Source organism: Syngnathus floridae, chromosome 4, assembly GCF_059516105.1.
Source record: "Syngnathus floridae isolate MCC-2025c chromosome 4, RoL_Sflo_1.0, whole genome shotgun sequence".
In the NCBI taxonomy this organism is placed as follows: Eukaryota; Metazoa; Chordata; class Actinopteri; order Syngnathiformes; family Syngnathidae; genus Syngnathus; species Syngnathus floridae.
The window spans coordinates 13,051,094-13,077,518 of NC_142416.1; the positions used below are offsets into that span (position 1 = coordinate 13,051,094).

Sequence of the window (26,425 nt, forward strand, 5' to 3'; positions counted from 1 at the left end):
GGCTGATGCTGATGAATAATAAAAAAAAAAGTCACATAGGTATAAAACACATTTTATCAGTGTGGGTGCAAACCTTTTGAGTTGCAAACATTACACCAAATAAAATCCTACTTTTAGTAATTATGACATCTATCATGGAAAATGTATAATGGACTCTAGGTGGGATTCACATTTAGCAACAGTGCAAGAAAGACCACAGCATAATACTGATAATCCAGTAACAACTTTTTATTTAACTTGCAACTTTTTCAAAACAGACGCATGACAACAAAAAGATGTGTGATATTTTCAATTAGCATGCACAGAAACTGAACACCTCAATAACATGGAAAAAAAAAGTATGATGAGAAACATTTCTCAGTTACTACAAAGGAGAAGATGTCTCACTGCAAAAATCCGCCATGAGGGTGTGTATCCAAACGTCCTTGTCTTCTACTTGAGTGTCCACTAAATAGACCGTTAATTTGCGCTCCCACAGTTCCTCTTGGACCTCCGACTCATCTTGTACACTTTCGATCTGGGCGACGAGCGCTTGCTTCTCCACATGGTTCCTGAAGACCAAGGACGCCTCTTCTGACCACTGGCACTTTGGCACACCTGCAAGACAGAAGGCACAAGTTACTCAATAGATGACTCAAATAAAGAGGTGGGGAGGGTTGTTGTTTTATCATGTAATGCTCTGGCTCATTGTATCACAAAGACCACACTAAAGGTAATTCAAGAAATAGAATAGGACACTCACTCCTGTTGTCTTTGGATAGTCTCTTTAAAAATCATTCAGGACACAGTATGAAAAATGAGCACCAAGTGTTCAACTCACCTGCCAGCTGTGCAATGATGGCCTGAAAAGGTAGCTGCCGAAATTCCTCAATCAAGGGTTGGAGGAAAGAGCTGCGGATGAGCTCGTGTTTTCCGTGGTCCAACTCGTAAACAGAAATCAAGCCGTTGGACAGAATCCCCTTCACCACAGCACGGTACCAACTACGTGGAGTGAGTCACAGGTGTAAAGGATACTCCTTTTATACATTACAGAACCACCTCATCTACAGTACATAACTTTCATAAACTCAGTTACCTACCTTTTGTTTATTTTGGCAGCATAGATGTCTCCTTTTTTGATCTGCACATCTGTGGGGGTCACAGTCTGATTGTAGTGCAGCATCATCTCTCCCATCAACATGACCAATTTATGCAGGTCCTGCCACAGCTGCAGCACAAAGTAACCAGGGTGGCAAGCTGCTGGTATGTGGACATCCATGTTCTGACCAGGCTGAAAATTAGAGCACAAAGGGAACATAATGATGATGGGAGCGTTCAAAAATTGCATTCGGAGAGGAAGGAAAAGTGTGCTCCGCTCCTGTACTCACTTACATATGATTCAGACAAGATTGCTTTAAAAAAACAAACACAAAAATTAATTCTCATACAGACCAGGGGGAGCGCCAGAGGTGGGGGCATCGTGGGGGTTGTTTCTACTGAAGATGATTCAAATAGCTGTGGATGAAGATATGTTGGGCTGCTTACATCCAGTCTCTTGATTGAAGCACTGCCATCTACAGTTTGAAGAAGAGAAACACGCAACACATTGAAATTGACTGGAACAACATCAATTTTGTGGGTTATTGGGTGTTCACATGAGCGTCTCAATGTCCTTACTACCAGTGGCCGTGAAGCTTCTGTTGCTGTTGAGTGTCTGCCACACTTCAGGGTTGCTCAACTTATGGTTGATGCTCTGGTGCACGTCCTCGTGGTCAGCATGAACAAACAGGTACATGTGCACAAGTCTCCCCTCCTTATGCTCCTCTAACTTAAAAATCTAAAATAGGTAAAGCAGTTGTGAGAACACAAACACACAGCTCTCGTGTTGGTGTGGAGTCACAGTTGTGCAGCCACAGCCTGTAAAACAAGTAGAATTGCACATCCCCAGGTTCCACAGAAATACGTTATAATTATATTACATTTTAGTGTAGCTCGCTTGGCATTCACAAGGCAGCACAAAAAAAAAATGCTATGTTACCTTCATTTTACAATCCTCAACCCCCAGGACAGCATTCTTCAACCAGGAAACGACATCTAGGCTCCACTCTCCCTCTGGAATCATCACATCCACCAGACGACATCTGATGGCCTGAGCAAAGAGAAAGTAGTTTTCACTGATTATAAAAAGAAACAGTTTGTTTCTTAGTCTATCATGGATGAAGAACCATTCACATTCACAGTATTTAGTGTTACGTGTTCTGAAAACCCAACAAGATTTTTTGAACAACTGCAGAGCATTTTACTTCCACAGCGAGGATCTAAATGACAAAGGAGAAGAAGAAACTTCTCCAAGGAGACAAACCTGTGGCGGGATGAGGGCAAAGTCTCGGAGAAAAAGCGGGGGTATCTCTCGAAGTTCAGTGACCTCGACTGTTGCTGAGACACCCAAATCAATTAACACAACTTCCATGACCCTATTACCATGAAGGTTGGTTATCTGAAAACAAGAACATGATCAAATGTTTCTGATGAGCCCTAACTGCAAATAGGATGGTAACAAAAAAAAAACAAAAAAAAAGCCCATACCTCCACTCTGCACCATTTATCTTTGTAGCAGGTCAGACACATCTTTCCAATGAAGGGTTGAGAAACCAAGTACTCAGAGGTCATCTGATGGGGACAGATATCATTTTTTGAATTAGGATTGCAGAAAATTTCACTAACAATGCAACACATAATGCCTGAGAGCGGTTGCTTCTGTCGCTGAACAATCACACTCATAGGTCCACAAGTCACAGTAGATCCTACCTGAGAGAGCAAAAATGCTTTTGTTTCTTCCAACAACTTGTTGAGCCTTGTGGTTCCTCTGGAAGGCAGCTGGCAAAAGATGATGCCATCCACACAAATATTTGTGACACATACACCACGATAAGTAGAATTCACCTTAAAGCAACAGAGAAATGACACAACATCACACAACAAAGTAATAATTGATTCAGAAACCTTGAAAAGTTGACCAAATACTGATTTCCAAACATTTTACATTCTTCAGGCTGTTACTGCAGTAACACACCTTCCTGGCTGAGGCTGAGCTTTCAAATGCAAAAGCCATTCGGATTGTACTGTACATACAGACGATTCGAGTCATCTATATGTGCATCACTTAATCCCATCACACTTACAGTTAAAGGGTTATTCATGGTCTGGTCCTGCAATTCCTTTAGGCAGAGAGAGTTTATGTTGATGTCATCCTCTTGTGAGGTGTCATAGAGTAAGACCTCAGGCAAGTCACTGGGTGAAGTTGAGGCCAAAATCTCCATTAACATAATCTTTCCAACAGCAAACGTCTCCAAAGAGGACAACACAGATGGATGGGAACTGAATGCCTCTAAACCTGAGGAGAGGGTAGTTAAGTGTATTACGGTCAAGTAAAGCAAACACTGACCTGGCACAACGTGATGACCACCTGCACAATATCATATCCAGCACAAGAGCTGGAACAAGTATTCGGCTTTTACAAAGTAAATAATGTTCCTTTGTGATTGATATTGTTACAAAGTATCATTTAACATGATTGTAGTTTGCAGCCGTGAACTCCCTGGCAAACTGCAACGCACGAGACGACGACGGTGGTTATGGCTGGTCAAAGGTCATTCCCTGGCATCAGATATACTTATAGTATGAGAAATCATAATCATTCAAAGTGAATGTGATACCTGCCATCCTAACAATGGTGGCTTGAAAGGGCAGTGAAAGGAAGTCATGGTGCAGCTCCAAAAGACTTTCTCGAGGAATCTCCACAGTAAAGCCATGATCAACATAGTAAACCTGATGGAAGAAAAATAGTGTTTCTTCTTTTCAATGGCTTTATAATTGCTGAACTGATTTGTTTCCATGTGAAGACGAATTACTATTTAAAAAGAACACGCAAGGCAGCAACAAAAACTCCCCCATTTCTCAATCAATTTCCCATCTCTCTCCTTGTTGTTAACAGTGTCAATCAAGTGCAAGTAATCAATCATACAGTCAAGTAACTTGATACCTTGATGTTAGCATTGGTCACCTCCGTGACCTGGGCTCTCGTCAGTTCGTTGCCATTCTCTCCCTTGACTGCTACCAGCTGACCCACGGCAAGCTGAGAGAGAGGCTGGAGTGTGGAGTTTTGTTTATACAAGGCATGCATAGCATCCTCCATTGCCTCCAGGGCTTTGGAATAGCCATCGCCAACATACCTGCACAGGGAGAAGACGTTCTTTTTTTAGATAAAAAGCAGGATTACGACTGACCCCAGTTTTTAGAAGGGCACATGTAACACCTGCAAGCATCATCAATAAACTGAAACTAAATACGTATGATGTGAGACCTTTTCCAGCCATATCACCCAGCTTGTACTCTTGAATATATATATATTTTTTTTTACTGACAAACTTTAATTGCCTTCTGGGGATAAATAAAGTAATTATTTGATTGAAAATTCTGCTCCACATTTCAACCTGTTCATCAGTAATACAGTGGAAATGAATAAAAATATTTCCCAAGTCGATATATAGATTTTAAGTCAATACATTTTCAGCTTCTTGACATACCTTACAGTCACAGCATTACTGCTTTTGGCCTCAGTAATCAGCACAGAGGGATACTGGACTGAGGGATGAACTAAACAGGGAGGAACTACAGGGCCAGTAACCTCCAGACCAGATGGAAGGTGGTGCCTTCTGCTCTTCTGACTGCCATTGCTCTCAGTGTCTTCTAGCTTTTCTCTAAATGGCTTAAACAGGATGGCCTGTTCCAAACAAAAAAATATGCAGAATATTTGTTTAGAGTGCTACCCAAACCTCATCACCCCCAACCAACACCACTACCCTTAAAAAACATAGTTACAGTATGTATGGATGAACTTGCCTTCTTGCTGTCGTGTGGAATAGGGTATTCCACGGTGCACAAATCCGGGAAGAGAGATAATGTATCCATAAAATGTTCAGGGAATGGGGCCTTGTAAGCATCCATGAAAAGTTTGGGCAATGCATGGACCCATAACCCATTACTGTACTTGGATAGAAGCTCCTTTATTCTGTAACAGAAATCAGCTGGCAAAATGGCAGCACAAGACTCAACGGGAGGACCAGAGGAGGAAACAGAGTTTAGTGACAATGTGGACTTTTGTGGTGGTAAATCCTCAGAGCGGAAGTGACAAGAAGTTAATGCAGGAGGGTTGGTTTTTGGCGGATAATTGCCCATAGATGCCATAGAGTAAGAATTTGGTCCACCATTGACAGCAGTTGAGACCAAGTTGGCATTACTTGAACTGACTGTGTGACTATTACACAAGTTTTGTGACATCTTCAAAGAAGTGAAATGATCAGTTGACTGTGGAGCCGAACCGATTGCTGGCTTGGCGAAGGCTTCTCCGGGGCTAGCTGGAGGTTTTGAAACAGAATGCGCTCGGAGAGGGGCAGAGGTAGACACCTGGGAGGGATTTAATGTAGACATCATGCTGGAGTGGATGGGGGATTTTGAGGGGCCTTCGGACAGGCTCCTTGCTGAAGCAGTCGAGGAAGGCAAACTAGGATAAACCAGGAAGTCACCTTTGGTGCTGCATGATTTTTCTACCTGTAAAGACCAGAGGAGCATAGTACACTGGGAAACAGTCCACAACAATGACTAAATTTAGAATTTCAGCAAAACAAGCCATATCACTCAAATCAGCAGTCATACCACGTGACATCCTTACGCACCTTACAAATGTGTGTCCACTTTTCCAACTCACTGGTCACCTGAGGAGGCAGCTGCTGACCGAACATTTCACTGAAGACAGTGGGCAGTTTTGACATCCACAGCCCAGAGCAGTACTTGCTCAGTAGCTGGATTAATTTCTCTTGCACCACAGTCTTGTCATGCATTGTTGACTGTGTAAAGAGAATTCCCAACCAAATCAGTTTTCTTGCATTCAGCAGAGTAAAACTTTGAAGAAATGCACTCAACTCTACCGGTAATTGAGTTCAAGGTGACACAATAGATTTGTCGAATTTGTGTGCCTCTTTAACAATCAAAACAGCATCTTGAATTTTTAATACAACTCTTTATACTGTGTGTGACCACAAAGTCGATTTGGAGAAAATTGCAAAATTGCCAAGCAAAATCAATTTATTTCTAAATGTCTCTAAGTATGTTGAGCACTTTCAACTTCCAAAACACAATTTTTCCTGTGTGGCTGCATAAAGGTAAATAGTGAATGCAAAGATGGGAAAGAGCGATTTCTATACCTCCGAGTTGTTGGTTCCGGAGACTTGTTCATAGGGCTTCTCTGTGTTAACAGAATATTTATTCATTTATTCAAAATACACCATGGCACACTTATAATAGATGAAATATGAAGATCCCAAAGTGCTCTTTCATCACAAATAAACATTGGGTGATTGATGCCAACAACAACAAAAAAATGCTTGTACTAACCTTTCGTTTTCTGCGGAATCACTAAATTCTTGGCCCTACAAAATGGACATGTATTTAATTGTCATGTTTTCCCAACCAATTTACATAATCTAAAGAAAAATGAAAAACTCACTCATGCAATTCTCACCAGATTTTAAAGCAAATGCTATTTTACTCTAAAATAAAACTACACAGTGCCCTCATCAGTAGCTTAATCTGATTACACGAAGAAAATGTGCTATGACGTGACCACAGATCAATAAGGTGGATGCAGGACTCTTTCTACGTATATCATCACCAGTTTGGGACAGCAGATTGTTTCACAGATGGCTGAGGGGCAGGTTGTCTGTGTGCTATTGGTGGAGAAAAGCACTGGCTCGCTAGCCTGACAATTGAGGAGAACATTTAGTTATTAAGTATAAAAAAGACTAAAAACCTTAATCATGCCAAATAACATACACAAATCCCCTCCCAAAACTCTTGAATGTAGTTAGCCCTAAAATATGTTCCTGTACCTGACATCACCAGAAGCACTGAAGCCTCTGTAGCCACCGTGGAGTTGAAAGCGGTTGGCTGGCCTGAATGCGCCACCAGCTGAAGGCTGCCGTAGAGAAGACATCGGCCACCCTAAATGCACACAAAATTTACATTTAGAACAAGGATTGTCAACCAGTGGTCTGTGGTCTTTTAGTGGTCCGTGGTGGTATTGCAGGTGGTCCGCAAAATTGGAAACAGAAAATAATTGTAACATTGTTGAAAATAAAATGTATTATTTAGACTTGATGTATTTTCCAGCTAATTTTAGGAATCATTTACCCATCCAAATTATGTCAAATGTAGCTGAGATTCCCAAAATAGACATACAAATGCAAATAAATAGCCTGAATAGGTCTACCCTCCTCCGGTGCAAAACGAAATAATATTCCAAAGCAGTGGTCCCCGAGTTGCTTTTTGTTTATAATGGTGGGCCCCTGATTTAGAGCAAATAAGAATCTTTAAAGTAGGTGGGCATTGAAGAGAAAACTTGCATCTACTGGACTTTATTAAAGAGGTATCTAAATAAGTAAAGGGAGACTTGAGTTGGCAGTTTTTTATGCATTGTAATTGCAAAGTTATCTTACCACGATTCATGTAAGGCTCGGAATCTTTGCGTCTCATCCTGCAGTTAACGAATTGGGAGCACCCTGATTTCTTGGCGCTCTTCTGTCGCGCCACCAGCTGGGCAATGTGTGCTGTCTCACTGCATACTGCAGCAAAGCATCTCAACTGTAAAGACGATTGCAAGTGACACATGTATCTTTCTGTGAAACACATATGCTGTTTTATTACTATCTGTTTGAATTTAGCTTTTAACTGGAAAGGTAAAAGGATACTAAACCTACAATGTCAACATTTTGTTGTTTTTAAATGTGCATATTTCTTTTAACCAATATTTCCTTAAAAAAAAACATTGCATCTGCTGTCATCACATGGTTGCTAAAGGTTTTAATTTTGTTTCTCTTTCAGAAACAATTTAGTATGATCTAAATGGACAAAATCAAAATCCATTGATTGATTATTGTTGATTTCACCTTGGTTAAGAAAATCTACTTGATGCAAACACTGTAAATGATACACAGTGTTTGAACCATACAGTGTCATTTGTTGACATGATCTAATCCTCACCATAGACAAATCCGAAGATACTTGCCATTTGGCACTCCTAATGATTAAAACCAATTTCTTACGTCTGCATTGCGGTAGTCCATCCGCACCACAGAGGGTATGCTTCTGAGATAATCCTCCAAGTTGGTGAAGCCCAGTTTCCTCAGAGGGATGGTCTCTCCACAGAGTGAGCGGTACTCCGATTGCAGTTTGAGAATACTCACGCCATCCTTGCTAGACTGGAGTACAGACCGCAACATTTTTTTGATCGACTCGCTGTCTGACATCCTGTTTTGGATGAAAACAAGGAAAAAGTTAGACCAGTGTGACTTAAGTGATGTCCTGATCAATGTGCTATGGCAGAGTACAGCTCTTTGCAATAATCCAATCACGATTTTCTTCCCCCTAACACCCGAGTTCATTCCACTTGAGTTGAAATTAATATTTTTGAGATGTTTTAATTTCGATACTGTTTTACTACTCGTATGAAATAAAAAAATGCGTTAAACAATTTACGATTAAATTATGTCACTAAAAGTACATGCATGTCTGACATCTAGCAGCTAACATTAGCCATCTGCAGCAAATGATGGAAAACTATTTTTCTCGATTACGAGAAACGTAACGATTATAATTAATTCTTTCTGCGTTCAAACTAGAATACTAAGAGATATTCTGGCGTCCAAATTACCTGTTGTTGCCAATGTGCTAACTTTTTACTGTCGAGTGTTGCCACAGACTAATTGATGCGTTGTTTGTTTTTTTCCTTCCCTTAGGCGTGTTCTCGTCAACATGGCCTCTGCCGGAAGTTTGCTATTATTGCGACACACTATTGAGCAGTATTTAGTGAAATTACCGTTTTAGATCACTCATTAGAGTATTTATGATAAATATTTGCCATGTAAGTTTAGTAGAAATCAGACGTGTGTGCGCTAATTAGGTTCACGTCAAACTTCAAACCCTCTCAATTTGATTACCATATATGTATTTATCTGCTTCAGTTAAATTAAAAAAAGAAAAAAAACACATACACACACAAGCTGAAGAATTCCGTTTATAAAAGTTAATGGGTTCAGGGAAAATAAACAAAACATACAAGATATTAAAAGCCTGTCACACCCCCACCAAATTGTTCACTTTTATACTCATAACCACAATGCACTGCATGTGCTATATTGATAAAACAAGGGAAAATATGGACAAATTTATGTACTAAAATGCACAGTCCCATAATGACCTGTTCAGCAATGAATTCAACTATGTCTTTAACTTCTTTGTGACTTTGTTTCAGGCCTCTCACCCAGCAAGCAACAGTTAGGGGTCAAACATTTGTCTTTTGTGATATCATGCTGTCTTTGCTGCTGTGAAGACTTGTATTTAGCCACAGTTATTGGCAGACAGTCATGGAATAAAGATGTGTTCCTCCCTTCTGACACATTTTAAAATTTTGGGCATTACTCAATCTTGATGATAGAACAGATACTTAACTCTTCTGATAAAAAAAATACCACAGGAGTTCAGCAAACCTGTACTAATAAATGTGAATTGATTTATTTAGAAATCATTTTAAAAAGATGAAACTCTACCATAATTACAAACTAAAGCGTAAACAAAGTCCAATTCAATTTTTATCAACTTATCAAATCGCAAGTGCATTTTGATAAGACCTCCAATCAGTCACAAAATATGTATCAGTGTGTATGTAAGTTATGCTGGTTGTCCGGCGTTTGTGTCTCAGTGCTCACTGCTAAGTGCACCGCTACTGCCTTGTTCCTCTGTGTTTGTGAAGCCATGACCCAAGCTTGCAATATTGTGTCCGATTGAAGCGAAGAAGACGTATCCAAAACCCCTAAAGAGGAGAGATGCTGCTTCCTGTGCAGAATAAGATGAGGGTTCCTCAAGAGGGTGTATAACAATGTCCAACGTCTCCTGGCTCGACTGTTTGCAGAATACTCTGGAAAGCAGAACAAAAATATGAGTAACAGAAAAACCACATCAGCAGAATTTTATTTCTTGTAGTTCCCGTTGAATGAAGTTTACAAACCAGATGGCGTGTTGTTTAATGTGGAGTATGTCGGCAGTCTATGTTTGTCCAGGGTGGTGGAGACAAGCAGCTGGCAGAAGCACACCATAACTGGATTGTTATGATAGTGGTCAGCAAAGATCATCCCAATCCACGTACTATAACCTGGGAAATGCACCAATACAGTTAGATTTGCACACAGTTCTTTGTGGAGAAATGCACTAAAAATACAATTTTGTCCCCTTTAAGTTGTCTTAAGTAACTGATTCAAGCATCATATAGTATTAAAATCACCCGCATCCATGGTTTCATAGCCTCGCTGCATTATTGTGCGGTCGATACGGGACACCAGCCATGTTCCCAGCACAATGCTGATCAGCAGTCTCATGATGCAGTTGCATATGCCCATGATCACGTTATAGAAAAAGAAAAAGTAGTTGAAGCAGTGGAATGCTTTTCTAAAGGCAAAAAAGAAGGGACAACATTCATATTTTAGGTGATTCATATTCCCATGTTTCATTACAGGTAGATATTTTAGCAATTGACACATACATGACAAATTCCAGATGTCAGGTTTACAACCATGACCAATATTTTGAGTCTTTATACTTTTTACATCACAACCCTTCTCTCATATTATATTTGCAATATTAAAATATCTATACCCACCTATTATTGAGAGCCAGAGGTTTGTGTTTATCATCAGGAGACATTTTGTCCTGGAGAAAAAAAATCTGGACCAAAACTATCTGAAGGATCACCATAGCGACCACCAGACCGATGGTCAGACTATAAGAAGAGGAACGCAAAGAAAAGAGTAAATGTTCTCATATTGATGATGCAGTGGATATAAGTCTACACACCCGTGATCAAATGCCAGGTTTTTATGACTGAAAAAAATGAGACATGTATAAATCCTTTTTGAAACTCTTAACTAGGATGCGGTTGTGCTCATCCAATGAAATTCTAACTCATATTAAATGGGAGTCCGCATGCACACATGAAAATGTATCTACAGTGCCTCTGATTAACCTCAAATATTGTCCAGATGTACGAGTAGGTTTTTTCTTCCTAGCAGAAGCCTGAAGGTTAACACTGACATTTGATTTCGAACTGTTTATACTGCCATTCATGTCAACTCAATATCCACTGGAGCACACATATATGTAAATGCTTACATTAGGATGCCCAGGTTGGACAGCATGGTCAGGGCTTGTCCATGTTGGATTGGAATAATAATCACATACACCACCAAGAGTGCAACCAGGAAGTGAACAAAGTGGACCATCAGATAACCTGCAATATAAAAATTTTTAAAAACTAATGCTAAAAATCATATATCTATGTGATTTAAAAAATAATAATAATTTGAATGAAAACTTACCCCAGAGCGTAAAAGCAATTTGCCATCCAGAGTAGCGTGCGATGGAGGCCTGCCCAAAATCCAGAATTTTTTTTTACAATTTTTAAAGTTGTACAGTAAATGTCATGTGTGTTGTGTCACACTCACCACACTGACGGCAGACTTTGGCTTGAGAAATTTCTCTGGGAGAAAGCCCTTCTCACCCCTCCAAAGTCTCTTTAAGTGTTTCCTGTGGAAACGATGCATTATTATGTGGACGTGTCAGAGTTTGCGCTGTTTAATTGCATTTTCTTGATCCACTTACCGGTAACATACCATTACATGGAACGTGTAAGCAACTGAATTGAGACTAGCAAAAATGGTGGTCGCCAACCAAGTCTCTAGAATGAAAGAAATTAATAGATTGATTAAAACATGTATCGACATTAGGTTTTGACAGTCTGTAATTTATTTTCTGCTATATTTTAGCGCGTTTCTGTAACACAAAAGTTATTAGCGATTCTATTTGTTATCGCCTCCATTTCCAGTCAGTCTTTTTGTGTGTTAGTAGTAGTTTGCAATTCACTAAATGAATCAAAAATGTATACAATTACATATACAAACAAGACATGGAGGTCATGCGGCCAACTTGAGGTCAACTCACTTTTGGCCACGTTGATGAATTCTTCCAGTTGTGGAATCATTGCTTCCAAAGCTTCGGTCTGATTACAGGACGCCAAGTGTTTGAGTGTGTTCTTCCACCTGACTACTTGCTCAAAAGCGATATTACTGAGACTGTAGTCAGCCAGCGTAATCTAAAAGCAAGAACAGTTGATACCAACTACTTTTGGAATTAAGCATGCAATTGTTTGTGTTCATTACCGTATATAGACCTATGAGGGATATGATGGCAGTGCCAATGATTCTGTTTGGGAACTTGAAGTGTGGATCCCACTCATACATTCTGCTCTGAAACCAGCTTAGGGCCTTGCTGCAACAGTCACTAAAACCATCTTTAAGTGTAGTTTGAGTCAAACTTGCGTCACTAGAAATAATAAAAATCAAACCAATGACACAAATGGTGATGAGATACCTGCACTTCTATTTCAATTTGTAACAGTTCCACCCATTCCATTCTGTATTGTATTTTACCTGTGTGTACTTTTCTTCCTCAAAAGTCTCTTAACATGCTGCACTTGATGTTGCTGAGTCAGTTCATCCGAGTCCTGGTGGCATATCAATCTTAACACTTAACATTGTAAACATGCATTCAAATCTAATGTAAAAAAAACAAGTTGTAAAATGCATTAACTGTGAACAAGACTATAACAGTGGCAAAAAAATAAAAAGCAAATTTCAATGATTACTCCGTGAGTTCTGATTTATATGCTCTGACCTCATGTTCCAGCTGCAGATGTATTCGAACATCTTTGACCAGCATGTAGACAAATCGTCCCAAAAGAAAAATGAGAGAGAGGATACAAGGCCACTGGATAATTATCTTCTGGTATTTCCCCAAAATCTTTTACAAAACACATGTATGTATTGATTTTCTGGCATCAAAAGTAAATACAAACAAACATGTCGGGTGGGCACAGCACTCACCTAGGAGCAGTAGTACCCACGTACCTTGCCATCTGGACATGTGAATGTGTCCCACACTGTAATGATAAGCCTGAAGACAATCAAATAGACATTATAGTAATTTGGCATCATGTTTGCCCATATTAAGACATGCACTCTGAATGAATATTTACCAACACAAAGAGTAGAGAATCCCGAGCACAGCTCCAGCTGCTCTGGAGGGCGTTGACAGACAGGCAAAGAAAGGAAAGTTCACAAGCCCCACCTCCAAAGCTCCAACTAGGTAAACTACAGCTGAGGAGGACCAATTAGTTTATGTGTGTACAAGAGAACATATCTTGTTGGTAAAAATAAATAAAAAAATGTCAGTACCTCTGGCCCAGGGTGGGACACTAAAAGGAATGTAATGTTCCGAGAAGAGCAGCAGGACGCTGTAGGATACCGCGCCAAAGGCGAACCCGTATGACCAGCGATTGCTCAGGCTGCCTATGGTATCCAGAGGTCTACCAAGGACATGAAGACTCATCACCCATCAGGCACGCATGGGTTGGAATAAACATTTGAGTTGTGTATTTCATAATAAGCATTGGACAAGTGTCCAATACCAAGGGAGCAATTTGTTCCTGAATCTTCTAACAGTGGCTCCCTGAAATGACCTTATTGCTATTATTACAGACAAGATTTGTCTCTCCATTGTTTGTTGATTAATTTATTCATCGGATCAAACAAAGGTTCAAAAACAGGACAAATGTTTAATTTATAGTGCAGAAAATGCACAAACATAAATTAAGATAAGTAGCTTGAAGCACGAAAATCTTGCTCTATTTGAGTGATAATAGTTTCTAAGGAATTTTTTGCAAAGGTTTTTATTTTTTCTCTGTGATTGACTTACACCACAATGCCAAAACGCCTTTGCAGGAAAGGAAGTCTGTGGTCAATCGCCAATGGTTTGGCTCTTTTCTGAAGGAATGACAGCACCAAGGTAATCAGCACCTGAAAGACAACAAAAGCTAACAATTGCAAAACTTGTCTTTGTATTACAGACGTAATCTACAACTGAATTAATATTTAAAGAGATGCAGTTATGTACTTAAAAAAATATGACACTACCTACTATGATTTTTTTTTTTTTTTACCATCTAGAGGACAATGAATTCACCCACAAACCTTTTCAAATGTATTTGCTCTAATGAAGTTCAAATATAGATATACTGTAAACTTAGGTAAAAACTTCAATGCACTTTATACATTCTCCCTTAAAGTAAGGTAAAATATACACAGCTAAAAAAAATGGAATCCTCAGACTCCTTTTGCATATATTTGGCCACTTGTTGCTTTATAGGGGTCAATCATAATCACTCAAGTGGCCAATAGATTTAAAAAAATGCATTTTGAATGGCAAATTGGCTGGAGAAAGATTAGGCAGGAACGTGACGTCAGACAGACACACACTTGGTAAGTCTTCTGTATTAATTAGAACGTGAAAAACAGCACAATCTTCTGTATCATGTGGTGCACTTCAACCCTGTGACTGAATGAGTTATTTCTCACAGATTTCTCCCAAACTCGTGGTTGAATGAGTAAGAGAAGAGTCAAGTGTACATTCCTTGCAATGAAGTACCTGCTCATTCTATCTCAGCAGTGTTGCTGTCGTGCTTTTACTAAACCTATTAATTAAACAAACAGTGAAAGTTTATGAGATTGTAAAAAATCAGTTTGTGGGCACTCTGCTGACTTATAAATAAACACAATTCAACAGTCGAGTTTTCAAGTTCTTGTTTAAAAGGAGGGACGACTTACAGCGGGAATAAGTGTGAGATGCAGAAAGAGGTCAATCGATATTCCATTGTGACAGTCCTGAACTATGGCTTTCCTGTGGGAAAAACGTGAGAATTTTTTTTATTTTGGAGATGTATAAAGGTTGTTTGCTTCGGCGTAGAACCATGCTGCAACAAAATTGTGTTTTTAAATACCTTGACCTGCTCATGTACTGAACAAAATGGGTAGTAAACACACCAAACTGTCAAAGCAACTGTCAAAGGCCCTAAACTTGACCCTTAAGTATGGTTGAAATAAACAAAAGTAAACTCACAACATACTTACACATGCTCCAATTGTTCGGTAATCATTGTTAGATCATCCATCGGCTGTCAAAAAGTCCTCAGCACGTCTGATGAGCACACTGTGTGGAGAGCCGTCACTTCCCTATTTCCTGGTTTCACTCATGTGACTCAATCATTTGAACTTTGACCTCAGATTCACCCTTCTCTCATGCACGCCCTTTTCCCTTTCCAGTTGTCATTAATTCTCTCTCTCTCGCTCTCTTTTTTTTAATTCATGAATGAATTCTTTAATTTGTGAACAAATACTGCTGATATTTACTTTCAACGCATCTTATCAGTAGATCGACTCCCATTACGGTCAATTCAAACGGGTGTCCTTATTGTCCTGTGGAGAGAAAAGACCACCTTGAGCTTTACTTGAACTTTTCTGAGATCCATCTTAAATCAGCTAGTATAATACAATGGGCAAAGTAGTAATGCACATGGAGTTAAAAAGCTCAAATGTTTTATGACTTGATTTTGTTTCCCAATGGAGAAGTGCAAAGATTACAAGATACACTCAGGATATTTGTTCTTAATTCCTATTGTTTATCTAGTAAATATAAATGACCATGAGCTACATCCTTATCTGTTCCAAAACAAACAAGAAAAAAGCTACGCGTTGAGTATTTCTGCAGAAATACAACCATCGTTGTTTCTATTTTGATCACCAGGCGACGCTTTCCAGATTTTCCAGAAACAAAATGTGCAAAATAAAAAATAACAGTAAATCAATCAATTCATCCATCCATTTTGTTTTATTTACCTGCAACCACACAGATGAACAGAAGTCCTACAAAAAGAAGTCTCCTCGACATGATGAATGACAATGTCACGCCGTCAGTGCTGTATTTATCAACGTCAGATTAATGTCTAATCTATGTCAATACAGAAGAAGCACACTCAGAAACAAAACACGCACACAAAACTATTTAAGCCCTCGTAGACCATGGGTCGTTTATTACATACTGTCATTCCGGATATTTTGGTTTCACTGCAAATGAAGATTTACGTTGCTCATACTAAATTAGTGCTTTGAGAAAACATTAATTCATCCTGTAACCACACTTGCAATTCATATCTTAAATCATCTTTTGCATTTGAAATGCAAATGTTTTCAATCCATTAAAATTGTTGTAATGTGTACTTTGAAAGAAATACACACTTTGGATCAATATTGTAATACTGAGTTTCCCTACAAAGATGGTCAAACCTAGTGCCAAATAACAACTATTAACACATTTCTCGAAATACCTTTATTTATGAAGGGGTTTTACTGTGAATAAAACAGTTCCACTGATGAAATTCACTTTCGGGGCGTTACGCAGGCTCCCTTATAGGCAATCCAAACATTTCTCCCTACTTGGCTGTGGAAAGAAAATAGAATTATTTCACTTTGATTAGCAAATGGTTTTATTTCATCTTGTGCAAATTGGGTAAGGTAATACAAGTACTAGGTCATTTAAAAGTTCAAAAGTAACATGACAGAGGACATTTCTTGAACTGTGTTAAAGCACATGGGGAAAATGACTCAAACTTCTTCTAACTTGGTATTAATTTTTTGGGAGAAATGCAAACTTGAAAAAATACTCATGAAATTCTCAAACTATTTCTTCCATAATAATTATTTAATTATGGCCATAAGCAACATTCCTTATCTGTTCCCAAAAAAAAACAATAGTACACTTGCTCTATGGGAGGCTGCTATCGGCCAATCAGAGTTCAGAACTGCAGTTGTAGTTGTTTCTATTTTAACCACCAGAATACACAATACCAGACCTCATGTGTGAATTTGCCGTGTGTGTGAGTTTGCATGTGGGTGCATGAGAGTAGTGTGAAGTACTCACTGGTTGTGTTCACAGAGAACACACACATTGGAGTAAGTGGTTCTATCTGCACCACACACAGGGCTGTAAATCTTGGTGCAAAAATGAATTGGCCCAGCTGGACACATTGGCTGACAAAGAGCAAAAAAAAAAAATAAATGAATGAATAAATACATATTTGCCAAGAATAAGCAGTGGTGCCTTAAAGTTCACAGTCAATGTGCAATAATTATACATTTGTGTTAGTTTTAATTAACTCATTATCATGCATCATACTGATATTCATTAATCGAGCTCATGCGAGCTAAATTAAGAAAAAAAATAAAACTACTTGTTACTTACAACATTCTATATCACTTCTTTCACACAGAGAAGCTGATAGCAAATGTAAATATTTATGATAACACTCACGTTCAAATATGGGTATGCCTCTGTGTCTGTGAAAGCGGAAGTTGTTTATAAAAGTCAGTTCAATTTTTCATACTACACCTTCAGTACACAAAACAAAGGAACATGAGAAATATATTTGACTTGCATTATAAAGATGCAAGGAACTACCAAGGAACTACCCGTGCATCTTTATTAATACACTGTAGAAGAAAGTTGGTTTACGTAATGTTTAAAAAAAACACAACACAGCAATTCTCATGGCTAAATAGCACAACATTCAGTAATTAAAATTATGGATATTTGAAAACAAAATTCACTAGCGCTGATGGAGGACCTCATAGAAGCGACCATGCACTTCCCAAACAGATGTATGACAAAAATGCTATTTTAGATATCGACAAAACATGTGAAAATCCACATATAGTAATTGCAAGTAATTTCTTATTGAAATAATTTGGGAAAATTGGGGGATTTTTTGGGGGGGGGAGTAATCGCTCCCTAATTGCAAATAAAGCTGCAACCAGACTACAAGTAAACGGATGTCTACTGTAATATTTTAGTTGAGTGTATAAAAACATACTAAATCAAATATTCATTTTTGTATACCTGCAACCACACAGATGAGCAGAAGTCCCACAAGAAGAAGTCTCCCAATCATGATGAATGCTGGTCAATGACTAACTCACAATGACAATGTCACACTGTCAGTGCAGTGAATTTATTGCAGTCAGATCACTGAAAATCAATATCAACACACAAAAACAGCTAACTCAGACAGTAAACATGGACACAAAAACTAGTTAACTAGTTGTAGACCATGGATTGTATTTGTAGATGACTTCTTTATTTATTTAATATTCCTTCGGATTGAAACATTGCTGCTGATTTGATCTACTTGCTGAACAGCTGATCAGAAGCAGGCTTCATTGTGAGTAATCAAAACATCCAATTTTGTTGTCCTGTGGGGAGAAAATCAAGTACTTCAAACATCGCTGGAATTCCTTGTGGATTTTATTTCATTGTGTACAAATTCTATATGATTGGACAATGGGACAACTAAGGGGAAAAGTAGGTTACTGTGAGTCACATCCTTATCTCTCACAAAAGAAAAAAGGACAAGTGTAATCTTGTGTGGAGGGTCATTTTCAACCAATCACAGTTTTGAATTAGGAATGTTGTTGAAGTTTCGTGCCTGTGAATACATTTTGCTTTCTGAAAAACTAGTGTGAGTGTTTTGTCTTTTGTATTTGTGTGTTTGTTTGTGTACTTACCTTCTGTGGACACAAAGGGTACACTCATTTGCGTAGGTGTTTCCATCGCTACCACAAACAGGGGCATAGTTCATGGGGCATGCCAAAAAGTCTTCAGGGCCAGGACAAAATGGCTGCAGAATAACACGTAAAATTTGTAACTTTTGTGGCGCTAAGTAAAGAACTACTGCATTATTTTTATTTTTTTTTATGTTGCAGCTGTAGATAATTGCAAAGCGTAAATTGCAACCACAATAATAAACACCAACATGAGTTTAACAAATTTGTATAGAATATGTGTGCAATAAAAGGTACGTCACCATCCTTGGGGTTGCTGCATTCTGTGCATCTGTGAAGAATGTGGAATCATCATTTCAGTCTTCACACAAATACTTTTCAGAAATACATCATCTTATACTCTGGGTTATGAACATTAAAACATGAGCTTGACCTGGTGGTCTATCTTTATTGCGCAAGAGCATAGTTAACGTTTAACCAGAGTTTGTCAGTGTAGCTTGTTTACTGCTACGATTGTCATTTCAACCACTGCATTTAACTCTTCCGACCCGGTTCCTTATTCAGCTATTTTGAATTAATTTGAATCGTTTTCCTCGAGGTTTTTAGAAGGTGTGATTGATTGTACAGATTAAGACATCTTGCTCCCCTTATTACTCTGTACCACTTCATTTTTAAAGGAGGTCCTCTTGAATATTAGGTCAGTTGCTTCTGGCCATTCTCAATAACAATATGGCTTGCGGTGTAGTCCTCCAAAAGATTAAACATACTGTGGGGCAATATAAAACATGATTTCATTCTCCGGCTTCCAACTCATCTTGAGACTTTGTACTGTTTTAGTGTTTACTTTTTTATGTAGGTATTAAATTGTTTTAATTGTCTTATGTTTGCATTTTGCATTCAGCTGTGGTTGTTTTTAAAGTGGCTCATAAATTGAGTCAAGTTAAAACTTATTACATACTGTGTATCAAACATATTTGAATAAGCAAATATAATAGGAAATGATTTGTAGCATACTATATATTTTAGGAAACCAGTTCTTGCGTACCTTAATTGATACAGTACATGCGTCACATACAAACATACACTTTTACAATATAGAAATAGGAAATACCTGCAGCCACACAGATGAACAGGAGTCCAAATAACAAAACTTTCCCAGTCATGATGAATGGTGATCGATGAAGAACTGAATTACACTGACACATCAGGTTTGTGATTTTACTGGAAGTATTATCGAACGTGGGAACACTGCAGATGTAAATGAATGCCAGACAAAATCTATTTAACCCCTTCTCGCCCTTCTGTGTGTGTGTGCATGTGCGCGTGCATACATACATACATACATACATACATACATACATACATACATACATACATACATACATACATACATACATACATACATACATACATACATACATACATACATACATACATACATACATACATACATACATACATACATACATACATACATACATACATACATACATACATACATACATACATACATACATACATACATACATACATACATACATACATACATACATACATACATACATACATGCATGCATACATACAATATACATACATATATATATATATATATATATATACACATACGCATACATACATACGCATACATACATACACATACATATACACACACACACACACACACACACACACACACACACACACACACACACACACACACACACACACAAACATACACATGTATGTATTGCCAGTATTTTTTGACTAGTGTGTTCTCATGTGTAACTGTACATGTTCAATTATAAGTTTAAAAAATATAGGCTAATATAGTTTTAAAATAATTAGCATGCTACACAGTTTAATCCCCCAACCCTCCATACTTCACCCTCCCCAAAAAGTCAACTAAAGCTTTTTTTTTTTCCCAAAATGTATGAACTTTATTTTGATAGTTAACACAACAGGCAACAGACTCAAACAGCTGTTGTTTAATACTTGAAAAAATGTAAACGAATAGTAATATTGAGCAAAAGAGGAGAAAATCACTTTACCACTATCTCTTGATTTCACTGAGAGCAATTGGACATTTCTCAGTCAAAGCACACCTTGCTAAAAATCACCTTTAAAAATAAAGATTGGATACGGTCGTGCAGCACTTTTCTTTTGGGACGCACGGTTCAATGTCTTTTAGCCTTCCTAAGGGTCCACAACATGCTTTCTAATAATTACAGAGCTGTTAGGAAACACTTTGCAAGATTTTACTGAACATTCAGCACCAGTTATCTATTTCAACCGTGCATCTATTTGGTCAGAGCACTAATTAAATCGCAGTGGTCCCCGATTGTGTCCGATCGTGGCAGCACAATTAATATTAAGAGTTTGGCAACTTTTCACCGTACAGTAGTAACGTGTTGTAGTTTGTTTTTAGTTGACCTAATGGAAAAATGATCATCATCATCATCATTACAGCTTTAAATTGTACAAAACAGTTGCCTTGTCAGTATTCTGCTGGTTGATACATATTGAACTCAATTTGGCACGGAACTGTTTTGTCATTTTTGTGTGAACATCACAAGACCTCAACTGTACATAACATTGACCATCTTTAGTTCCATCACAAGGAAAGCAGAAGTACAACTGACATCAAGCATAAGTATGAGTGCTACCTTTCAGATTTCCCATAGCCTACTAATCCTCTTCTTCATTTAGAGCCTTCATGTTCATGATGTTCAAAAAAATCTACAAGGAACGAAGCAGTCTGCAAAGCTTCACCACACTCACAATATAGTGATGTAATTCCACTAGAGTGTGTCCAGGTGGTGAAAAGCATGTATCTCTCATCTCCTTAACATCTTCTTGTTCATCCACTTCCAGTTTTCACTTAAGGAAGTCCAAGATGGTGGGCGTGAGTGAAAAGATGGCATTACAGCTGCACACCATGTACAGATATCAAGAAACAACATTTTGTTTTGTTCTTTGGAAAGGGAAGGACTGGGGTTTTTTTTTTCTCCTTTTTGTGCTTTGTCAAATGAGCTTATACGTCCCTTTCCAGTCTCTATATGTGGATGGTTTTGTTAATGGAGTGCTCACATTAAATCCCATTTCACAATAGGCACTGTGATGAACTAAAAGTCATGACATGAGGAACAACAACAACAAAAATGACAACAATGTTATCAATCAACTGTTATTCAAAGAAGAACAGCAAAATTGCGACTTATCGTGAATCGAATTAGAAAAAGTGTCACAAATTTTGTGTTCCTCCCTTGAAATGGATTGGACTGTTTGAGCCACATGATGCTTTATAAAAACTGCTCCTGGTAACGAAGATATTTGACCTTGAAAAGGGATTTAAGTCTTTAAAATCCGTTTGCAGTTGGCAGTGAATGATTGGAACATTCTTTTCCACCTTCCCCAAAGTAGATTGCTATACTTTTTGGAATGGGCTTTCAATTAGATTTCTTCTGACAGAGTAGCACGGCTACTTTTCCAGTCAAACATGTCAAGTCAAGCCTGACGCCGCCGCTTCAAGTGTTCGTAGTGAAGGAGAAGCACCAGTCTCCAACCCTCACAAAAGTATCTTCTCGTCTTAAATATATAGATTTCTTGCATTGATTTGCATTGAGTTCAGTGTTTCATAATACCTGCAGTCTATGCCTCAGAATATCTTTCGAGGCTGTGCGCTTAACAGCAGGTCCACTGAGACGTAATAAAAATAAAAAATACTACAAATGACAACAAAATAAAGTGAACTTATACTGTCTCCCGCTTCTGTTTTTGTGGCGCACATCATGCCCGTGGTCAGAGTCGAGAGTGACGAACAGCGACACCCACTGGTGATATGCTGGAATCAGACACAGCTCTCCCTGGTTTTGCTGTCCATGAGGAAAGAGTTGAACTGGGAAATGTTCACGACCACCGCATCTCGTTTGCTCAGGTGGACGTCTTTCAAGTGGTCCTCGTCACTTTGGTCCTTGGCAAAATTTACAAACACCTTAGCGGGAGAAAGAGAAAGGAAGATTAGATTAGATCTGTGGCCAAAATAAAAGACTTACTGTTTATATATATACAAGTTTTGGCATTACTTGGTCTAGCGTGGTCTGAGAGACAGAGTAGTCCTCTATTCTGAGTGCCTCCTTGTTGGTGGCCAGCAGGGAGAAGATGCGTGCAAGGGAGGTGAGGGAAGAGGGCAGTTGATACTGAAGCATGTTGCGATGCTTCTCCTTCAGTGTACTGCCAGGAAGTTCCCGTTCGATGAACTCCATCACCGGCCTGAGGTCAGGATCAGGTCCGGCCACCCTCAGGATGATGGTGTAGCCATCTCCAAACCTGAGGGGAAGGACAAACAAGTTTTATTGTCGTGTTCATGTGCAGCCGAAATGAGTATCATTGACACTTACGACGTCACACTGAATACAATTTGGCAACATTAATTCCCTCACTTCATATCACCAATGAGAGGAGAAATGCCACATTTAAAAACATTAGCAGATCTCTCTCAAGGCACAAATGTGCCAAGTTTTGTTTGAAATTCAGACTCCATAAGTATATTAAAATCTGATTGGCAGTGTCTGGACATGCTTCAGTGTGTGTATTCTCAACAACATGTAATTATGGCCTCCTTGATAGAATAACTTCTTATGAAACCTTCTTGGCCAAGGTCATAAGGTCGGTGACATTTTCTGCAGTGATTCCTACCTGTTCTTCAGGTGCTGCACACTCCCCAGACAGCGGAACCTGCCATTGACCATGATGGCCATCCTGGTGCAAAGTGCTTCACACTCCTCCATGCTGTTAAAAAAATAGGCCACCAGATCAAATTATATATGTTTGGGAAAATACAAGACATCAATTACTCAGCTGGTGACTTCAGTTTTTAAATTCTGACCTGTGGGAGGTCAGAACGACAGATCGACCCTCTTTGATAATGCTCAGTATGGCGTTCCAAAGGGCACGCCGTGCTTTCGGGTCCATCCCTGTTGTAGGCTCATCCTGTTAAATATTAACATGATGTGAATCCCTTTCATTAAGGAACATCGAGGGCGACTAATGATTGTGTCCGTTTTCCTCTTACCAGGAATACAACAGGTGGTCCTCCTATGAGAGCGATGGCGGTCGACAGTTTTCTCATGTTGCCTCCACTGTAGCTACCTGCTGATTTGTCAACATACTTGACCAAACCCAACTTGCGAATGCCCCACTCTGCCACCTGATGGAGAGAACCAAACATCAGCCTTTTTCCCCCACCATGCCTAAACTAACAATGTTTGTAGCCGCCAAGGTGCTCTCCAAATGCTTATTTTGGTTTTGTGTGTGCGTGTCTTGTGTGTGTATTACTGACCTCACACACTTCCTTCTCAGGAACACCCCTGAGAATGGCATAGAACTCAAGGTGCTCTCGTCCCGTCAGCAGGTCATTGATGGCATCAAACTGCGGACAGTAGCCCATGTTCTGATGGACCTCATCTATTTCTGTTGTAACACTAGAGTGAAGTGCATAAACACAAGGAAAAATATGAGCAAACATTTCCAGCAAAAAGTTCTAATGCCGCTGAAACGGCATAAATTACAAAGTACTTTTAAGTGTTACACGGGTCGTACCTTTTGCCTGCCAGGTAGGCCTCTCCACTGGTAACCACTGAATCGCCTGTTAGCATTTTGAACGTACTGGTTTTTCCAGCTCCGTTGACTCCCAGTAAACCAAAACACTAAAACACAAAGAATCAAACATTCACATATCATTTCTATTCCATTAGAAACCAGATCAGGATTCCACTGTGGTGAGCTCGATGGCCCAATTTAAATGTGTCTATAGTCAAGAATGTTGAAAGAGTAAGAAATGTATTCCCTACCTCGCCTGGGGGAATGCCAACGCACAGGCGGTCCACTGCGGGCTTCTGTTTCCGTTTATAAATCTTAGTCAGCTGACGAAGCTCCAAAATATCACTCTGTCCTGCACCGCTGAGGATTCTTTGCCTTTCTCTGGCCACATCTTCATCTTCTTCTCCGATTGGCTTCAGGTGACTGGATGAAGACCTGCAAAGACAACGTGTAGAGTTGAGGTCACACTCATTAAGGTATCAGAGAGACAAGAATTAGTCCCATTGTGAATGCTTAAAAATGTCAAAGAACACAGATAAATTCTTTCCATGCACACACCTGGCCTTGATACAGAAACGATACTGGATGAGGATGGTGATGCAGAAGAAGATGACTCCCTCAATGGCCATTGCAAACAGGTTCTTTCCCACCATGTCCCAGGCCAGAGGGGAACGGAAACGGTTTTCCCCTAAACGCCCAAAAACATCTCGTCAGAACCCACAAAAATGTTTTCATGGTTCATATTAAAAGTGGCACGGACTAGTTTACTTTTTCTGCCAGGCCACTCTGCTGCGCTTACCGAATCTTTCCAAAGCATCAGCCATTGCTTGATTCTTCACCATGTCGATCAAACCACGTCCCAGACAGAAGTGAGGGAAGATGAGGAATACGTTCTTCAGGATGTCATTGATGCCACCAATCTCCTGAAGGGATCCAAACATTCTCTCTCAATTATTATAGTTTGCTGTAAAAAATGGCCACGAAATCCAAATGAGAGAAGTTGATATTTACATTGCCTCCAAACAGCTCCAGCACAAACGTGGACACGCTGCCGTTTATTCCTATCAGTATGTTGACACTGGTCAGAACGACGTAAGCTGTGCTGGGTATCTTAAAGAAGAATGAGGCCGGGTACATGAGAGGTGTGATGGACCACCTGGAAAAAAAGAAAAGACACATTAAAACACTATTTACGTGTGCAAGGCTGGTTTCAAGCACATAAAAATGACACAAATACACAATAAACATATTTAAAATGGATATTACATAACAAAATTACACTCCAACTTACCCATACAGCAGCAGCAGCAGGGCTAGCACAGGCAGGTTTGTGGAGGAGACATAAGCATCTTGTTGGAAGCAGATGAAAATGATGATCACCAGCGTGGCGGGTACGATGTAGTTACACTGTAAGAAGAGGACAGAACATAAATAAAAGAATATTTGAGTAGGCTGCAACCATTTTGAGCATCGTAGATGTAAGCTGCAACCATTTTGAGTATCATGGATCTTGTGTGGTTTGCATGGCACATATTACCTAGCCTGTGGAATGAACTAGCAGTAAATCATTTAGCCCAACCCCAACAGATAAACGAGATTTCAAAAAGAACTTTCATTCATGCAGGTATTTCGTTTACAATAAGTAAGCAAGGCAGCTTTCTAAGGTCACATCATTCACAAGTAATCCTCCTATCACAAAACAGATTGGAGAGGAATGTCCTACCATGTCCCAGACAAAGTTGGCCAGCCAGTAGAGGAAAGGTTGCACTCCACTGATAAACTGCAAGTGTTTGGCTTTGTTCACCCTCTCCTGGATGAGAAAGACGACAAAGCTGGCAGGTACAAAGGACATGGCGAAGATCACGCAGATGGACACCAGCACATCCACCGATGTGGTCATTCTGACAAAATAAATAACAAATGAAAAAGAAAGTCATGATTAAGTTTTCTTGAAATTATGTTTTTTTTGGGGTTTTTTTCAGGGGTTGTTTCAGTTTACTTACAGGGCAACTTGTGACAGCTGCTCCTTGGTGAGATTGAGGGGATGATTGTATGCCGTGATAGCAAACTTGGCGGGGTCCTGGCCAGCTGGCAGACTTGCTCGAAGGATGCCATTGTTCATCACATTTAGAAAAGAGCCAATACTGTGCCAGCCCTTGTTGTTGAACCAGATCTGTCAACAGATGGGACATCATGCCAGTTGTTGTCAAGTTGTACATTTTCAGTCACCCTTTTAT

General features: G+C 39.2%; 4 protein-coding genes across 8 annotated transcripts in view; all 4 read right to left on the reverse strand.

The window, feature by feature from the left end:
- Positions 1–213: 213 nt before the first annotated feature.
- On the reverse strand, positions 214–8,987 carry tdrd7a (tudor domain containing 7 a). 3 transcript variants are annotated; one of them, XM_088372957.1, is made up of 22 exons: positions 8,747–8,987; positions 8,139–8,343; positions 7,533–7,677; positions 6,927–7,038; positions 6,710–6,796; positions 6,433–6,467; positions 6,243–6,283; positions 5,715–5,885; positions 4,882–5,589; positions 4,566–4,762; positions 4,022–4,211; positions 3,696–3,807; positions 3,162–3,373; positions 2,788–2,922; positions 2,566–2,649; positions 2,342–2,476; positions 2,018–2,128; positions 1,660–1,816; positions 1,432–1,553; positions 1,080–1,270; positions 821–981; positions 214–597 (listed from the first exon to the last, which is right to left on the reverse strand). In XM_088372957.1, exons 2-22 carry the CDS (start codon positions 8,340–8,342, stop codon positions 365–367), a joined length of 3,543 nt encoding a protein of 1,180 aa, XP_088229083.1. In that variant the 5' UTR covers position 8,343; positions 8,747–8,987; the 3' UTR covers positions 214–364. The 3 variants fall into 3 exon arrangements, with proteins under 3 accessions (XP_088229083.1, XP_088229082.1, XP_088229084.1); XM_088372956.1 differs by having other exon boundaries at positions 1,657–1,816; XM_088372958.1 differs by lacking the exon at positions 6,710–6,796 and having other exon boundaries at positions 1,657–1,816.
- A 109-nt stretch (positions 8,988–9,096) lies between these two features.
- stra6l (STRA6-like) lies at positions 9,097–16,416 on the reverse strand. The gene is made up of 19 exons (XM_088372960.1): positions 15,873–16,416; positions 15,108–15,452; positions 14,805–14,877; positions 13,897–13,997; positions 13,377–13,507; positions 13,178–13,298; positions 13,050–13,095; positions 12,817–12,942; positions 12,573–12,646; positions 12,303–12,465; positions 12,085–12,235; positions 11,746–11,821; positions 11,589–11,670; positions 11,463–11,511; positions 11,257–11,374; positions 10,748–10,867; positions 10,373–10,536; positions 10,100–10,243; positions 9,097–10,009 (listed from the first exon to the last, which is right to left on the reverse strand). The coding sequence occupies exons 2-19, from the start codon at positions 15,146–15,148 to the stop codon at positions 9,747–9,749; spliced, it is 2,043 nt and encodes a 680-aa protein (XP_088229086.1). The 5' UTR covers positions 15,149–15,452; positions 15,873–16,416; the 3' UTR covers positions 9,097–9,746.
- Positions 16,417–18,010: 1,594 nt separating this feature from the next.
- Positions 18,011–19,860, reverse strand: spink4 (serine peptidase inhibitor, Kazal type 4). The gene is made up of 4 exons (XM_088372963.1): positions 19,702–19,860; positions 18,893–18,921; positions 18,594–18,706; positions 18,011–18,281 (listed from the first exon to the last, which is right to left on the reverse strand). The coding sequence occupies exons 1-4, from the start codon at positions 19,793–19,795 to the stop codon at positions 18,233–18,235; spliced, it is 285 nt and encodes a 94-aa protein (XP_088229089.1). The 5' UTR covers positions 19,796–19,860; the 3' UTR covers positions 18,011–18,232.
- Positions 19,861–20,499: 639 nt separating this feature from the next.
- Positions 20,500–26,425, reverse strand: part of LOC148399243 (phospholipid-transporting ATPase ABCA1-like) — a 29,286-nt gene continuing 23,360 nt past the window's right edge. For all 3 annotated transcript variants that reach the window (XM_088372890.1, XM_088372892.1, XM_088372891.1), the window contains 14 exons: positions 26,192–26,361; positions 25,912–26,089; positions 25,480–25,595; positions 25,200–25,344; positions 24,988–25,111; positions 24,747–24,876; positions 24,440–24,623; positions 24,189–24,295; positions 23,929–24,070; positions 23,662–23,796; positions 23,476–23,579; positions 23,286–23,378; positions 22,673–22,916; positions 20,500–22,581 (listed from right to left, as the gene is read on the reverse strand). In XM_088372890.1, the coding sequence (XP_088229016.1) occupies positions 22,438–22,581; positions 22,673–22,916; positions 23,286–23,378; positions 23,476–23,579; positions 23,662–23,796; positions 23,929–24,070; positions 24,189–24,295; positions 24,440–24,623; positions 24,747–24,876; positions 24,988–25,111; positions 25,200–25,344; positions 25,480–25,595; positions 25,912–26,089; positions 26,192–26,361 (2,016 nt within the window). In that variant the 3' untranslated portion in view covers positions 20,500–22,437. The remainder of the gene's footprint in view (positions 22,582–22,672; positions 22,917–23,285; positions 23,379–23,475; positions 23,580–23,661; positions 23,797–23,928; positions 24,071–24,188; positions 24,296–24,439; positions 24,624–24,746; positions 24,877–24,987; positions 25,112–25,199; positions 25,345–25,479; positions 25,596–25,911; positions 26,090–26,191; positions 26,362–26,425) is intronic.